Here is a 17725-nt window from a genome sequence, read left to right as displayed (position 1 = left end):
TAATACAGAAGTTTTTAAATTCATCAGCTCTTTCAAATCTTGTGCAAACAAATAACACAGGCAGCTCAATTTTGTGGGTTTTCCAATTCGAACAATATTTCGCCGTCGTCAAACAGTTAAGATATTCAAAAATTAGTGAAAAACAAAATCAAAAGCAGATGTGAAGAGAACCTCCGCTTTAACGCACAAAAGATCATGTAAATTCAATCAAAGCATTTCAAACTCAGCAATTTTAAGTTGTTTTAAAGAAATTCCCATTAAAAAGAACGCAACATAATTTTAAGCAGGTTCGTGAACAAACAATATATAGTCTGTATAGAAACAAGATCGCCTGCAATTACAAGCAGTTTGATTGTTGGCTGCTGAGGTACAACAATTGCTATAATTTATCACAATTTTCACACAGTGTATTCTCTAGCAAATGAGCAACTAACGTCCATGCTTCACTGCTTTGATAAACGCAATAATATATATATCCATATAGTAAGTTCACACTTTCACTTGCTAAGCTGCGCATATCAGCATTTAAACATTTATAAATGATAACACACTTGTTTAAGTAAAAGTGGTCGAAGGCTACGAAATGACGTGAGTACGTCTACTGTTCATGATGAGGGAGAAGTGTTGAAAAACTTTCCAAATTGTCTTTCAATATTCATCGACTATACTGTGATAATACCTGTAAAAAAAGTTAAAATTTAGTTTACCGCTAACTTGGATGAAAATACTACAACAACAACTCAAAAGTACAAATTATATCGTACTTCAAATAGCATCAAATTATTAAGCCCATGTAAAAGCAATCGCAAGGTCTTCAACGAGAAATATCTGATCGAAGTGTTTTTGTGCAAATAATTCTTCGTAAAGACCGCAAAAGCGAGATTAAAACATTTATTATTTGGAAATTGCGAATTGGAACTTTCTTTCTTTTCACTTTCTGACTGTTTTGCAACTGTTTGTATTCGCTCTTTCGGCTTACGTTAACAAAAAAATAAATTCACAGAAATTAAGTAGTCTGGATAATAAACTCGGTTGTTTGGAGGGCTGAACCTTACTACAGGTATACCCAGTCGTATAGCAAGGAAGAAAATGAAATCTCCCAGGAGCCAAAACGTAAAATTTTTTACTGCTTCATTTAACGTTGAAAGAAGCCAAGTCATTTGTATAGTCTAAATTGAGCCTTTCAACCCTCGTTTCATAAAATTTTAATTCATTTGGGATAAAACTAATTTTAATTAATTTTTAATAAATATGTGAACTTTTCATATAAGCATTAGTTGTGTAGAAATAATTTAACAATACGTTTTTAAATCTTCAACAAAGAATTATTCGACAAGTTCAAAACCTTATTTCTTCAAACTAGTGGAAATCTCACAGTTTAATATCAGAAGCTAATTAAATGCACAATCATAAAGCTTGTGTGTAGATTCTCCAATGTTTAATAAATATTCACGTCTCAATTGTTTATACATTGAAAAAACACTGCCTGTGTCCTTTGTAGCTTCGTGAACTGACCTATGGCTTATATAATTATTGTCAAGAAATAATCAGGTGTTCTGGATTGATCCTTTGAACAACAAACAAACAAATGTTACCAAATTTACAATAAATCAATGATTTCTTAAAATTTTTATGATCTTGGTAAAATCCCTATGGAATTTTAAAATAGAACAACTAAAACTGCCTAAAAAACCTTGATGCACCTTAAATCATAACGAACATAAATTGTATTCACCCCCCGGGAAATTTACACTGTTTACGAATTGTCTGAATTTTATCACACTAATGCATGCATACGCACTAATAAACGTCCAGTGAACAGCTTCAAACAGTTAAAGAGCGTTTTCACTCATTCTCTATGGATCAAATGACAATGGAGGAAGCGGCCATATTAGCGTATCAATTAGAAGAACTTCATAAAATTCTTTTTAATTGGTACACTACAACATGGGACATGGCCCCAATGACGTCAGGTGAAAATGATCTATATATAATGAATGAATACCTGGAGGATGAAGAACGAGTACTCGAAGAATATCAGACAATGACATCACTCCAACAATATGATCGTCTTTATCTACAACAATAAGACGATGTACCTGAAAGAAAACATGAATATATTTTCAATTACAATAAAAAATTAATAAGAATTCATCAACGAAACACATGATAACAGGTTTATGTTATCACTCCTAAAATAACGCATGGTGAAACAACTCTGAAAAGTTTCTCAAGTCATTTTATTGAATGTTTACTTTTCTTATACACGGTATAGCCTGCCAGTCTAAATTAGCTTCCCAACCGGAAGAAATTGAGGTGTTAATTTGCTATCTTGCAATACATAAATTTAAACATACAAAATGACGATATTTTATATTGAAGAACAAAAAACTAGTGACTGTAAATGCTTTTAATGTCTCAAAAATCGATTCAACCTTTACAGAATCGTGAGGGACGAAACTTGAACGCTAAGTTCTAGTAAGTGTAAATTACCTTTCAAAAGAAATCAGCACGGCATAACTGAATATATGAATATACACCCCTCACCCCCCTATTAACGTTCTAGTTTCGCCTCTGAAATCCTAGCTCGGTGGCAGGAATGATGTAAAAAACTGGTAATAAATAGTTACAATAGTAGAGAATATTTTACACAATATGGAGGCCTTCACAGCTATGACATATACTAGTAGAATAAAAAACTACGTCACATAACATGTGTTGGACGATATAAAGTATACTTACTCCAACTTTTACGATTCTATCAACGACAGCGTGAAGTGTCTCATTTAAACGGCATCGATGAACACCTTCAAATCCCTAAGATGAAAACATTCCAGTTAAAGTTTAAATACACAGGTGTGAAAAATTGAATTTTAGTGGGGTATTCATCTAAACACTACAACAACGCTAACTGTAGCATGCGTGAGTTTCAATTAAAAGTTTTTGAATAACGAATTGCGCAGGTTTAAGTAAACATCAATATTTTAAAATGCCACATGTATTTTTGTCGGAGATGTTCAGCTTTGTGCTGGTCCAAGCGTCAAGTGTTTCAGTTATAACAATACAACAAAGAAATTAAAAATTTCAATATGAAAATGGATGAAAAGAAAGGAAAGTTTAAAACAACCATCATCATTTATGAAAGATAGCACTGACACAATGGCTGAACCCATATCAAGGTTATTCAAAAGAAGCTTAGGAAATCCTCCATTCCGAGCAGCAGAAAATGTACGAAATTTACATCGTGAAGAATTGAGAAATATTATTTCGGGATATTGGCGTAACCAGCTCAATATGTCAGGGACAATATTATTTAATGTAATAATCCTAGCACCAAATTACTTTTTGAAAAAACATCAAAACTCTTTTGCCTTGTCCTGTGTTTTCAATTTCTATCCACGTTCAACTTCTAATTCGAATATTATCTCCCCCCACCCTTTTACATTTACACTTTTAATATGGGCATACAAAAATGAATTTCATCAAATGTAACTCAAGTATCTTTTGCACGAACAGGTCAAACTCTTTACTAGTCTTTATGCCCTGCAGTCCATAATAATATAAACAATTATAGCTTCACAACAACAATTCTTCGGTCACAGGCTAATTTATTATTACAAAACTTCGAGATTTCTCCAAGAAAGTTAAAACTTCGAGAAGAGATAAAACGTCTAAGTTACCTCAGATCTGTGTTTCAATGCTTGAACAACCGGAACATCCAAATTATTGTAACTTTTTTCCGCTGCTAAATTCTATAAAATTTAAGATAACGTAAGACACGGAGTTATATCTAGTAATATTCACTTGGTCATTATGAGTCTGTGACCCATCTGTTTTTGGAGAGGGAAATATTGTTCTTTTTGGCACAAGGGTGAAGTAAAAATTAGAGTATCACGCTAATTCTAAAAAAAATGTCATGAAGCCTAACAAATAATCTGAAAACACGTGAACAAAAACAAGTCGAACAAAAAAACTTTCGCTTGCAGCGTAAATAACCTTATAAAGTTTAAAAGTATTCATCGTTTGAAACTACACGCAGTGTGTCTGAAAAAACGAAAGCGGCATAAATTAATTATAACTTCATTGATTGGTTATGCACAATATCACGAGCATTCAAAATCGTTTAATGAATGTGACAGTTTGGTGATCATAGGGTTTGAAAAGTACTTAAAACAAAACAAGTGTGATTTTTATTTCAATTTTACTACGCAAAACCTCTGTAAATGCAAGGCGACATTATAACTGAGTTATAAAAGCCACAAAAACGTAATCATATTTTCCATTAATTGCTACGACAAAGGACTGATGCACAAGCGTATGACCAGAGGCGTAACTAGAACGTTAATTGGGGGTGTGGGGGTGGTGCATATTCATTTATTCCAACTGAATATATGAATATACACCCCCACCCCAATTAACGTTCTAGTTACGCCTCTGCGTACGACTAAATCTAAAAAAGCAGCGCAAATAGCTATTGCAGATTAACTGTCGTATGCACATTTCATTTAAATGCATTCATAATTATTTTTACGGGTTCCGTTTTTCTTTGAGACACCCTCTAGAACTCCTTCGGTTTTTTTTTGAGATACCCTCTAGAGCTCCTTCGTTTTTTTTTTGAGATACCCTCTAGAACTCCTTCGTTTTTTTTTTGAGATACCCTCTACAACTCCTCCGTTTTTTTTTGAGATACACTGTAGAAGTCTACACAAACAGTAGCTTCTTAGCGCACAAAATGATATTTTTGACACATTTGAAATGGAAAAATCAGGTTAAGTCAATACTTACAATAACATCAAATCTTGCATAAATATCCACAACAACACCTTTTAGGAAATTATGACAACATCATTATTACCATAATTATTAATACATTACCATAATTATTAATAAATTAATAAATCACGATTAAAAACTAATATATTTCCTAGTTCTACCGTTAGCGATCTAATTAGAGTTAGGGATATACTTAGGATTAGTGTTAGCGATCTAATTAGAGTCAGTGTTAGGGATGTACTTAGGATTAGTGTTAGGAATCTAGTAAGAGTTACTGTTAGGGATATACTTAGGATTAGTGTTAGGGATCTAGTTAGAGTCAGTGTTGGGGGATATACTTTGGATTAGTGATAGGGATCTACTTAGAGTTAGTGTAATGGATATACTTAGGATTAGTTTTAGAGATTTATTTAGAGTTAGTGAAAGGTATAAATTTCGCGTTCTGGTAGAACAAGGAGTATGGAATGACTCAACAAAAATATTAAGGTCACAATTACATAGGACACATGTCATGATATTTTTTGTAAAATTGTATGAAAATTACCATTTTTATCCACGATAGGTAACGCCGAAACTTTGTATTCAACAAACATATTTAGTGCTGCGATCAGTGGGGTTTCAGGATTAATCTGCAAAATTTAGGAATTAAAAGAAATAGAACTAGAGTGGGAAATAAAGGCTGGAATAAAAGTTTGAATAAAATAAATGCAACAATTTATACACAGGGATTTCATTTAAAGGGCAAATTAAGTAATTTTAAGGGCAAATTAAGTTAAATGATATAGCTGTATGAACACTATCAAAATTTTGCTTTAAGTAAGAAAGATGCAAAAAAAAACAAAAAAAAGTAAATAAGATAAAAAAACATGCATCATACAATTATACAAACAATACCGTTGCAATCTTTCCGAAAGTTCCAACACCCAACTCCCCCAAAGTCTTGTACATAAAGTCAGGCATGATCATTTCACTTAACTAAAAACATAAAATTCACAAGCTAAGCAATTTCCACGTATAGCTGAAGAAAAATGTTTTAACTGCTAGAAAATGCTGTGAAAAAAAGCAGGTGTCGGACGAAAGAAAAATTTGTAAGTCTTATAACTTCTAAAACTATTTGATTGAATGAACCACGCCACTATAACATATAATAGCTAGAGATGAGACTTACTTAACAGAAAACAGCAACCATGGAAATAATCAAAACAAGGCAAAGACGCAATTTATTAAATAACACAAAAACTAAGAACCTCACACAAGAACGAGTGTTTACAACAACAAAAACAAGGCTTTAAGTAGGTTATTAGGTTAAGAGAAACTAACGTTATGAAAGGCTAGAGTTATGAGAAATAGATTTTTACGTAGAAAATTGTGAAATCTATAAAAGACTAACGTAATGAAACAACAAAGTTATAAAAAAAATTGAGGTTCAAAAAGACCAAGGTTATCGAAGATGAACATTGCTTTTTCAGAAGTACTGAACCGTATTTCGAGATATTATGTATAATATATAAAACACAACAACAGGGTGGTGGTGGTTAGTCTGACGAGATGCTTTTAATTTATTTTTATCATGATTTCGAAAGTTTCTGTTAAAAAGCAATCGCAGCAAGATATACTGCTTTAATTTTAAGCATATATTTGTCTTCTTTCCAATAGACATTATTATCATGAAAAAACTACACACATATTCAAGAAAAAAATATTTACATTCCTAGACGAAAATTACAGTTTCCTGTTAGAATGGACAAACTTTAACTTTAAGTTTATAAATACAGATGACATTAAAAGAATCAATACTCACGTGTTTATGAAGAAAATGAAGAATTCGTTTATGTGATATCACAAAAAGAAAATTGGACGAAGGTGGATCGATGACAGGCAAACGATGAATTTTATTCTTTATCAGCAGCTCACACGCATCATAGAGACTAAACATGTAAAAAAAAAACAGATGGCAATTTTGATTTCAGGTAACTAACACGTAACTAACAGTTATTTTCAAAAACCCCTAAATTCACGATCAAACATATTCTCATTATACGTAGTTAACACATGGCTGTCAATCTCACTTCTGGTATCTTTTGCATCAAAAGCTAAAATTTGCCGTATGTCGTTACGTTCTAACTTAAACACAGTTTTTAGCTGCCAATGTTTAATGCAAAAGGATTTTTTAATTAGTTCCGGCTGTTTCAGGACCTTACCAATGATTTATGATTTCAGAGCAAATACACGAGAATGGCGAAATATATACTTCCTGAAGATGTAATTAACAGTAATATATTTAAATATTATTGTGACATAGACTATGTCATTCTTCATTAAGCCCTTTATAACCGAGGGCGAGATCTTTACGGAGAAATAACGGACCGAGGTGCTTTTGTACAGACCGAGCCCACAGGGCGAGGTTTGTACAAAACGACAGAGGTCCGATATTTCTCTATAAAGACCGAGAAAGGGAGGTTATTAAATGGTTTATTATATGGCATTATTTGACCTGAAACGAAGCTTGCGTTCTTTCTCGTGTTGGCTGTTTTTTACCGGTTGGCTTTCACTTTTCTGGTTTTCGTCCATAAAAGATAAATCGTTTCAAATTGTATCGTCTGGATAGTTAAACTGTTTTCCAAGTGTTTTTCCTTCGAGTCACATTCGTAAATATTTTTTTTGTTTTGTTTATTTTCGTTTTGATGTTTGATTTGCGAAGTTGGTTTACATTTGACAGTAAAATTGCGCGTTTTGCACCGTGGTCGATTACGGGAAAATAATGGACCGGCAAAAATGTTTCTGAGCCAATCAAAGCGCGCCATTTTGCCGGAAGTGACGCTTGCCATATAATAATAGCTAATATTTCCGCCATCACTCTGCTCAAATTAAAATAGCGCCCGTGTTTTCTGTAGCAGCATCATTGAGCTGAATTATATGGAACGCTACCTGAGCGCGAAAATTGAAGCCTAAAATCAAATGTCATTACCAGTTTTTCCACGCAACGAAAAACACAACCACGAAACAAAAGCAAATGGTCGGAATACGAGCCTTTTATTTTGGAAAAAAAAACATACAACAAGAAATTTTACTTGGTTAAAATGAAACGTCAACTTGAATTTTTTCCGTTTAAATTACTTTAGCATTTTGAACTGGCATAAAAACTAATATATTTACGTTATATATTACGCACGTGCCCTCCCTCCCCCAACTTTCACTTGCTTCCTACGCCTCTGGTGGGAAAAACACATTTTTGATACAGACAAAACATTTATTTACAAACAGCATTAACAGTAAAATACTAGTGCAGCTCGTGATTGCAAATACAAGTCTAGTCTAGTTCGAAACGAAAGCTTCCCTCGAGACAGCTTTTATCTCCCAAACAATGACAACAATTTTGACGTTATAAAAACAGTTACAAATTAATCTGTTTGACTTCTCAAAATGAACAAAGCAAAGCAAAAATCACCGATTTCTCGTCACGACAAGCGGCGTGCTTCCGGCATTTATCACCGCGCGCGTGAGAATCTGGAAACTCTAAAAACGAGTGTCTGGGTGTAAAAACTCGCGTGTCTGGGTGTAAGATTGGCTTCATTAAAAAAGTACGCTTTTCTAGTACAGATATAGCGTTCCATGTATTTTAGTTCAATCAATATCCTGCATCCATATTAGCGATTTTTTTAGAAAGCCTATGAAAATAGCCGGCATAATATTTTTTCGAGAAAAATCGCCTAGTAAAATCGACATATTTCTACAACATTATTTCGAACCCTGATTATACTGACTACTTACATATGTAAGCAATTAAAGTTTTGTCGTTTTTGGAAATAAGCTTTTACTCCGAAGTAAATCACATTTGCCACTTCACAACAACAAAGTTATGGAAGGGACAAGTGAAGTTATGGTGTCTTCTAAATTTATACTGACAATTTCACAGCAGAAACAATTGGACTGTACCTTTGAAGCGGAGATATTTGAATCAAAATTGAAGGCAGCTGTTGTTCACACAGTTCTGAAAGCAAAAGTACAGGAAATGATACTAACATTTCTGGTGAGAATATTGTAACATGAGCGCCCACAGGGGAGAAAATTTCGTGTATGTCCTCCCATTTTGAAATTTTTCCACCTTGATTTGTACTACAAAAAATCATGAGCTATTGCCGTAGATGATCGTGACTAAAACACCACACGAGTACATACGAGTACATACGAGTACATACGAGTAACATACGAGTACATACGAGTGACATACGAGTACATACGACTAACATACAAGTACATACGAGTAACATACGAGTACATACGAGTGACATACGACTATTTTCTGGTCAACAAATGAGAAACAACACAATTTCTTCAATACATTGATATTTGCGTTTATTTTTCCTTGTATTTGTGTGGACTTTGGGGCAACCATTTGATGGATTTAAATGCTGAAAAGCTATTTTACTTTCATACAACATTCATTTGTATGTTTTAGTTGAATTTGTTATAGATATTTTGTCGATGCGATTTGCAAGTATTTGAGCGCTTTTTGACACACTTTCACCTAGAAAATACATATTTATGAAAGCGATTATACATTCATTTTGGTCATTCATTTTGAATCTGACTGTTACGTATAACTAAGGCTTAAATTGTTTATATCCGATGAAAAACGGTTCGTTGTATACTTTTTGTTTGAATTGCTTTATACTTTGCATTGTTTCGTATTCGCACCCAAAAAATTCGGACTATAATGTTATAATTTAACAGGAGTGAATTAATATTACAAGACTTTATTCATTGGAAATAAATATTTCAAGCATGACCAATGAAGAAGCAAAAGCCTTAAAAGGCTTCAAAAAACAATAATACAATATATAAAAATAATTTCAAATACCTCTCCACGTTTCAATTCGATGCTCTTCAAGTTCTTCAATTTGAACCTGGAAAAAGAACAGTCTTGCAATTAGTAGTAAGTGGACGGTCATTTAGATAACGTAAATCCAAGAGTCATTTAAGGCAGATTTATTACTGTCATTAGCAAAGCAAGACTCTGTCTTCATTTTCCTGTTATTCAGATTTTATGACAAATTTCGAATCCTTTTTTCCTACTCTTAGTTCATGGGATAGGCCGTTGAGCCAAAATGAAGGCTCAAATATTTGCAAGTTTTACAAACACTTGTCCAGGAGACATTGAAGTAAATTGTTAGTTGATATAACGTGACATTAAATTAACAATGTCTTTTGGTTTTATTGACGCAGATTCTTTTTACTCAATGATTCTTAAGTCATGCAATAAACAAAATCAACTGCGTTCCCTTCGTTTTTCTCGAAGTGCCTGCAGCAGGTATTCTCATCTGCGAGCAGAAAAAAACATCATGTTCCCCAAATAAATACAAAAAGGATAGCATGTAATCTTCCCTAATTCAAAACAAACTAAGTAAGGTAGCTCCATCTTTTGGAATAATGTTAAATAAGAAGCTAGCAATGGTGTTTTATAATATTCCACATAAACCTACCAAGGGCGATTTATAATGTTTAACATAAACTTACCAAGGGCGATTTATAATTGTTAACCAATATGTTGATAAAATCTGATATTGTCAACATTCCTAACAAAAATAAAAAGAATGAGTTAGAAGTGATTAAACACAAGGCGTTTGTCATTTGGCGTTTGTCAAAATAAATCAGACCAGCATTTCATAATCGAAATACCATTAAATAATATTTCACCAAATCAATAATATTTTAAGGAATTTTTAAACATTAAATAATCCAAGAATGAGTAGCTTTAAAAGCAACTGTGTGGCGATATCTTCCACTGATAAAACAACAAGAAATTCAACCAACCAACATAATCCTGTTTAGCGTTGTCCCACAATGGCGCTGACCTCACACCTACACAATAACAAAAATTTAATTTCAAAATTTCTCATGGCACATTTGGATAACGCCTCGTCTACACGAGCAATTTTTTATGAAAACTTTCGACGCTTGTGTAAACGACACAGCAAATATTTGCCAAGCGTGACTTGCCTTCGTGCAGCAAAATAAAATTTGAGAAAAAAGCGCGTAAAAAATTACGTAAAAAATAAAAGTTGTCACATTAAAATTATTACATTAAAATTGCTCGTTTAAACGAAGCTTAAGTTAGTAAATATCACAGCATGTCTTGAAGCCGCAAACAAACACATGGTTATTTATTTTGGAATCCTGATTGAATGAAGTCGAGGAGAACGGATACTAAATTCGAATATGTAGTTAATCATTTAATAAAAGCATGTCATGTTTATGGGTCAAACATGATTTTGCTCACTAATTTACACAACATAACACAAAAACTTCAATAAATCCAGAACTAGACATGAAAAAAATAATGCTAAAAAGTCCATTACAGTTTCAGGGTTTTTTTACTTAAAACATTAAACAATTTCGTGACAGTAAAATGTGACAAACATGCCTTTTCATATTAGTTGAAATGTATTTACCATTTGCTACCAAAGCGTAGAAAGCCTTCTTTACCTAAAATTGATAAAATGAAAACAACCATTGTTTCTTTAAACAAAAGATAAAAGTTCAGAATTATCTCACCAATAATCTTGTATCAAAAACAACTATTTTTGCACTTTTTGGCATAATATCGTAACAAGTATGGCATTTCAAGTAATTGGCGAACACGGCATCTTCAGTTTCGTCAGGCAAGACTAAAATGTTAGTAAAAAAAATCAAGCATTTCTAACGTCGAACGTATGAAAATAGAAAAAAGTTACTTTTATTTAGACTAATAAAATTACGGTTATAAAGCGTCAATTGAATTGTAGCTCAGGAATTTAATAGGCATCAACGCACTCCACTAAAAATGTTTTTTTAGCCATCAATTTGGAAAAACAGCAATTTTGAATGCAATAAAGTAATGCATATATGCAATATCAAAGCAGCAGTAAATTATCGAAAACAGATAGTATATTATTGGAATCTAAGAAACTATTAAAATCAAATGAGAAACAATTGAACTAATTTCTGAAATAAATAAAACGATTCAATAAACAAATAGAACAGTTGGGTTCTTTAAAGAAACAATTTTAATCATTTTGGAATTGTTTATCGAAAAAGAGTACTAGCATGTTTTCACAAAAATGTCCTTTTTATTCCAGGTTTTAATTAACTTATTACGTACGAAGCTATATAAGTAAAGGATTTAATTTTTAGAGCTTCGTGTGTCTAAAATGCGGCCGGTGCACAAACGCATCAAAATTGTTAGACACAAAAGTAAGGAATTGTTCATAAAATTTAGGTGAATTAAGTACATTGTTTTTTGACAATTTTGATTCAGTTTCGTCGCAGCGTTAAGATCGAAGAATTGCCTGAGAAATAGGACGGTAAATTATACATAAATCTTACAGTACTGTACCTAATTCCTCGACGAAAATATCATGATCATAAAGTGCCTATAAAACAGTTTGAATAAAAACATTAACCTCTTAACAATACAACGTTATATTGAGAGCAAGCTTGATCTTTCCTTGTCAAGTTTGTCTGACACCGATGTGTCAGGTAGGTAATAATCTTTAAAATATAGCGTACAAATGGACCAGCATAATGTATACTGTACTTATAATTTGATGGAAATAGCTATAGAGTAGCGATATACGCAATGCACATTTTTCAGTCATCTATTAATTAGGAATCAAAGCAATTTCCTTATTTCCCTGTATGCCACATAGCACTTTATTCTATTGTAATATTTGAAAACATTAATTCTCATAAAGTAGTTAATTTTTTACAGTTAAAATTTTAATATTAAGCGGTCATCCTTGGAGAGATTTCATGTGTTCGCTAAATAGAGGTGAGCTTTCAATAAAGATAAATTACTATTACGTATGATATGAAATTTTCGGAAAATTTCCAAATGACGGTTAACACAGGGTGACGATTTAATACGGTGCCACTTAATACAAGTGTGACTGCATCCAAAAACAATTACCTCATCATTACTTGCAAAACTTGATGGCTGACTGACAATTTTGTCAGGAATTACATTTTCGTGCCAATGTTCACTTCTGAGATCATCAACATGATTACTGGAATGGTTTATATCATCTTTAACATAATGATGGTTCTCGTCATGTGTAATGTTGTCATACGGTACAGACGATTGTCTCTTGCTAAAGTTATGAACTAAATTTTCTTCCGTGCGAGTATCCCATTCCAATACACGTTCATAGCTAGATGGTGCTGCCTCAGAAGGTAATCGGAGTTTCTTATTGTAATGTTTTGTGGTCATGTCATGATCACAGCAGCTTTCCTAAAATAATGATCACGTAGTCAAATGAGTCTAAGTAAGTGGGTGTACATAACCTGAATATAATATAGGTGCATGTAGTATGTGACGAGAGAAGTGAATAGATTGGTGCAGAAAATGAACAGAAAGATCAATAAAGAGGACATCATAAGATGATGGAGAAAGTAAATTACAAAATGATGGACAAAGAACATTTTAAAATATTTTAACTGGACAGCTTTTGTAGATACTATCTAAAACAAGATACACACAAAACAATTTTAAACAAATTTCATTCCCATAAAGAAAACAATGATTAAACCATATATTTTTGCATTCACGTTTTAACACTAGCTTAATAAGTAAACTTGTGAGTTGGTTGAATAATTAATTACAGGAGAATCAAGTGCAAACAAATGATGCAAAAATACACCTAATGTCACGAACATCAAAAGCAACATGAGTCAACATGTGAGTCAAGTGACTAAGATCAGTACAATGACACTTATACACAGTAGTGAAGATGGAACATCCAGTTCAGGTGGCCTCTACACTTAATAACTATAATTATTAATCTTCTTATAGCTATGGTAAAAATCATATCAAATGATTATCAAGTATCTTACCTGACCATTTCCATTATCTATTTCCATCTCATATATCACGTCTTTAACACAATCAATTCCATCTGTAATAAAAGAAATGAACTTCACATAAATTACAGCATTAGTATAGGTACACAGATATACAAAAAATTTGCCACCATGAATTGATAGTCCACGTTGTATAATCTTAGAATGGTCATACAAATAAACTAACTGTTAAAGTACAGCATGAAAAGGAAAGAGCTCTTTGTTTGTATTCAGTCTTTTGTATTTGAATATATGTATTTAAATATTTTAAAATATTTGAGTTACTATATTAACTTGATTTTATTCAGGACAGTTTTCATTTCATTTCTTAAAGCAATAACTATAAGAACAAAATAACAACCCCCAAATTTAAGTTGCAGTATTAGCCTGATAGTTTGGTTTGCATTTGGTTGTTGTCAATCACCTTATTTCTTAAAAGATTCAATAGCAACCAACAGTTATATTTGTGCTAAAAAAACATATGTCCCCATTTTACTATCTAAACCAGGGATTAAAATGTACAAAATGGGCTCCAACTGTGTGAGCATTGTCATATTCTTATGCATTATCTTTTCCTTTCTGTGATGAGCATTGATAAAACTTTATGATTTTAAGATTTTCTAAAGCTGACCAACAATTTATTTACAAAGAATGTTTTATGCAGTGCGGTGTTTGAAATTAAATGAAGATATGATCTTCGCACTTTGCTGGACAATTTATGCAATTGTCTCATGAACCTGAAAAATTCAGGTGACTCAACAGAATTCGAATCATAGGTAAAGAATATATAGAATGGATTTTGGTTATATTATTTACCATTTTGACAGGTGATTTATTGGGCATTTCCAATGATCTATTGTAAAATCTTTCTTGATTTCCACTAATAGAGAATACAGAGTTTGCTAAAAAAAACCCATCAACATATACACACTGTATAGACAGTATGCCATAAGCCTTAATTCTACTTGCTCACATAAAAACTGAAATATGCAACTTAATTTGCGATCACAATTTTTAGGTATACATTTTAATCTAATGTACATAAAATGCACATTTCTGTTCTGATTATATCATGGAAGAAGATCTCCTATGGGTATATGAAAGATATGCTCACAGCAGGAAATCAACAGATTCTCTATGAGGGAATGAATAAATTGATCCAATTTTCATGAGGCAAAACAAAACTGAGTCTGACTTTCCAAAACAACATTAACAAAATTAATACAGCCAATTATCAAACTATCGTCAAATTATAAACAGTGTGACCCAAAATATCATGTATGTGCAACAGTGCAAGTTACAGTCTTGCAGTTATGAGTTTTGACTCCTATTGTGTAATAAGCATTTTATGTGATCATATTCATGCATAGAGATGACAAAGATATATTGATTGATTAGTCTGTTGATTGGTTGGTCGAAGTATGAATATGCAAGGTTATAAATATTTTTTACACCAAATTAACATCAATTCACTTTATTCCCCCTCATCTTTTGCTAAAGATATCAAAAAGTTAGTAGCTAAATCTGCCAACTTTAAATTTGGAGACTTAAAATCGTCATAAAACGGACTTGCTCTAGATAGTGTACTTTGACCAACAAAGAAGTTTGACTGACCTATCTTATATAACTTTCTGTCGTTCAAATGCAGTTAAGGTTACAAATTTTTTTGTAATTATCAAACATTCCAACTCGATGATCAAATACCGGTAAATTATAAACACAGAATAAGAGTATTTTAATCAAAGCTTACAATCAATGTCTTCATAGTTGGTTCAACTTTCAATTCATGACAATTAACAACAACTAACCTTTTAAAAGTTCTTTATCTGCTGGCGCTGGAGTGTTGACTCACAAAGTTTATTGTTAGATTCTTTCTCATAAAAAGCTGTCGCTGGAGTGTTGACACACACAGTTTATTGTTAGACTCTTTCTCATAAAATGTTTTTGAAAACAAGCCAGCAGCATTCACGATACATTCAGTGAGGATGAGAAAAATAATCCCGACTTAACAGTGAAGTACTCAAATCAGTTGGTTGTAATAAAGCCGTCCGTCCATACCTTTCTTCGATATAACAAAACCGCCGAAGGATCACTTACGAAAACAAGCAAATCCCCTCCCCCCTGACACGTCAACAAACAATTTTAAATGTTTACTGACACCTTTTATCGGTACGTATTTTACAATTGAGTCACTTTTTTCATCTGAAGTTTTCAATTAATACATAGCACTGGTTAGGTTGTTGTTTGACCACGAGAAATCTTTCTGAGTAATTTGTACTTCATACAAACTTAATCTGTTTGAATAATGTGAGAACAGCTTTTAAGGAAACAGTGACTGCCGGGGGTTTGGTTACCATGGAACATACTGCGTTCACGTGCTTTAAACACACTTACGAAATTTTGGAACGTGCGTGTATGCACACGGGTTCCAAACTCCAAAGTGAAGTAATGAAGTAGAAGTTGCTTATGTTTTATTTATGTTCGTGCATAGTGAGCAATTTTGAGTCAAATTCTATGGAATGTAATAATCTAAGACGTCGCCACCAAAACCGCAATTAGCTTACTAAATGTTATGATTATTTTTTAAGTTGAGTTTTAAATGATTTGTGGTTACTCAATTTTCCAGTCGATTGACAACACACAATCCATGGTTTAATATGACATTTGTTTTACTTTCGTGAAAAGGAAAAATTGGAGACGTGAGTATTGCACGCATTTTTTTACATAAATTTGTGCAAATAGTTAAGTATACAAGGCAACAAGAAATAGCAATAGCAATAGTAATTCGCAATAAAAATAGAAACAGTGTGATAAAAATAAAACTGTTAAAAATTATTTTTATAATGATAATAAAAGTTTATGTGTAAAATAAAGAATTAAAGGTTCACCGCGAGGTTCACTGCTTTTGAAAGTTTTTGTACCTAAACCAAAGCGGAAGTCCAACATACTTCGCAATAAAGTTTTTGTACACATTCAGCAAGTGCCCTTAACTAAATTCTGACTGACCAACGATCAAACTTGCTGTTAGTGCAAAGTAAGTTATTCAATAGGAAATTGTAGCAAATGCAGATGATGAAAGTGAAATTTAGGTATTTAAAGTTGAAATCGTTGTGAACAAAGGCACTATAGCAAAGACAAGTGTGTGATGAAGTACCATCAGGAACATGTCAAGATAACTGATAATCAATCTAAAATATCTGATTGCACTGCTGCAGCAGATTTTTTTACTATACAGACTAGAGGAACGTTTTGAGATATATTATTGATGACATCATTAAGTTAAATGAAAGCCACTAAATGTGCTTTTGAAACTTTTTCTTTCACACTATACTTTTGGTGATATTATATTAACACCCTAAAATTAACAGTGACTCACTTCGCCATTTGCTTCAATAATATCTTACGGTAAAGACGAGAAGCTAGCACTATGACAGTTTGCAATAAATATAATTTTTTATGGCTGTTTTAATGTCTTATGCTGGGTTTTAATATTTATATTTCGATCAACAATAAAGACCTTTTATCCAGGGGTGGATCGGTACTTCAGTAGGAAGAACAACGAATGAGCAGTAACAAATATTAGCGTGCCTCTAGATTGTCTTCAAATGAAGTTTGCATTGCTACTTCAAGGAGTTCTCTGTTCTTATTTCACATACTAGTTCTACAGGACATAAACTAAATGTTTTAACAATTTCAAAATTCAAGAATCCTAGACTGACAAAGTGACAACTCTATAGACGGTGGATCAGACGGTAAAAATATGCTCTAAAAACGATTTTCGTTGTACACCTCTCACAAATAATAAACTAGCTAGCAACGTTTTTGTGTACACGAACTGCATGAGTTACGTTGGGGAACTGGATCTAAGGCAGAGGTTTTGATGTAAAAATATTTGTTAAGATGACTCAAAATGTAAGCTAAGCTTTCCTTTGCCTTTAATTGAGTGTAGTATTTTTATTTTAACCATATGTCAACACAACAAATTTTTAGGGGGGAAAAATTACGTTTACCTGTCACGTTTCTGTTAAAAACAAGAACGCCAAAGAGTAGTCTCACTCTATAGAATTTTTTTTGT

The 17725-nt window shown here is 32.6% G+C and overlaps 1 protein-coding gene across 2 annotated transcripts; it reads right to left on the bottom strand.

Moving 5' to 3' along the window:
* Positions 1-347: 347 nt before the first annotated feature.
* Positions 348-15967, bottom strand: LOC124456270 (5'-AMP-activated protein kinase subunit gamma-1-like). 2 transcript variants are annotated; one of them, XM_047006751.1, is made up of 19 exons: positions 15459-15967; positions 14467-14530; positions 13645-13706; positions 12722-13042; positions 12149-12185; positions 11329-11441; positions 11226-11259; positions 10588-10635; positions 10291-10349; positions 9635-9680; positions 8710-8764; positions 6575-6701; positions 5668-5748; positions 5318-5402; positions 4786-4823; positions 3681-3752; positions 2743-2817; positions 2006-2099; positions 348-679 (listed from the first exon to the last, which is right to left on the bottom strand). In XM_047006751.1, the coding sequence occupies exons 3-19, from the start codon at positions 13669-13671 to the stop codon at positions 663-665; spliced, it is 1329 nt and encodes a 442-aa protein (XP_046862707.1). In that variant the 5' UTR covers positions 13672-13706; positions 14467-14530; positions 15459-15967; the 3' UTR covers positions 348-662. The 2 variants fall into 2 exon arrangements, with proteins under 2 accessions (XP_046862707.1, XP_046862706.1); XM_047006750.1 differs by lacking the exon at positions 14467-14530 and having other exon boundaries at positions 15459-15533; positions 15590-15967.
* Positions 15968-17725: the final 1758 nt, after the last annotated feature.

The sequence above is a fragment of the Xenia sp. Carnegie-2017 genome, unplaced genomic scaffold, assembly GCF_021976095.1.
Source record: "Xenia sp. Carnegie-2017 unplaced genomic scaffold, XeniaSp_v1 HiC_scaffold_45, whole genome shotgun sequence".
Taxonomy (NCBI): domain Eukaryota; kingdom Metazoa; phylum Cnidaria; class Anthozoa; order Malacalcyonacea; family Xeniidae; genus Xenia; species Xenia sp. Carnegie-2017.
Note: the sequence above shows the minus strand (reverse complement) of the source record. Positions and strands in the feature narration are given on the sequence as shown.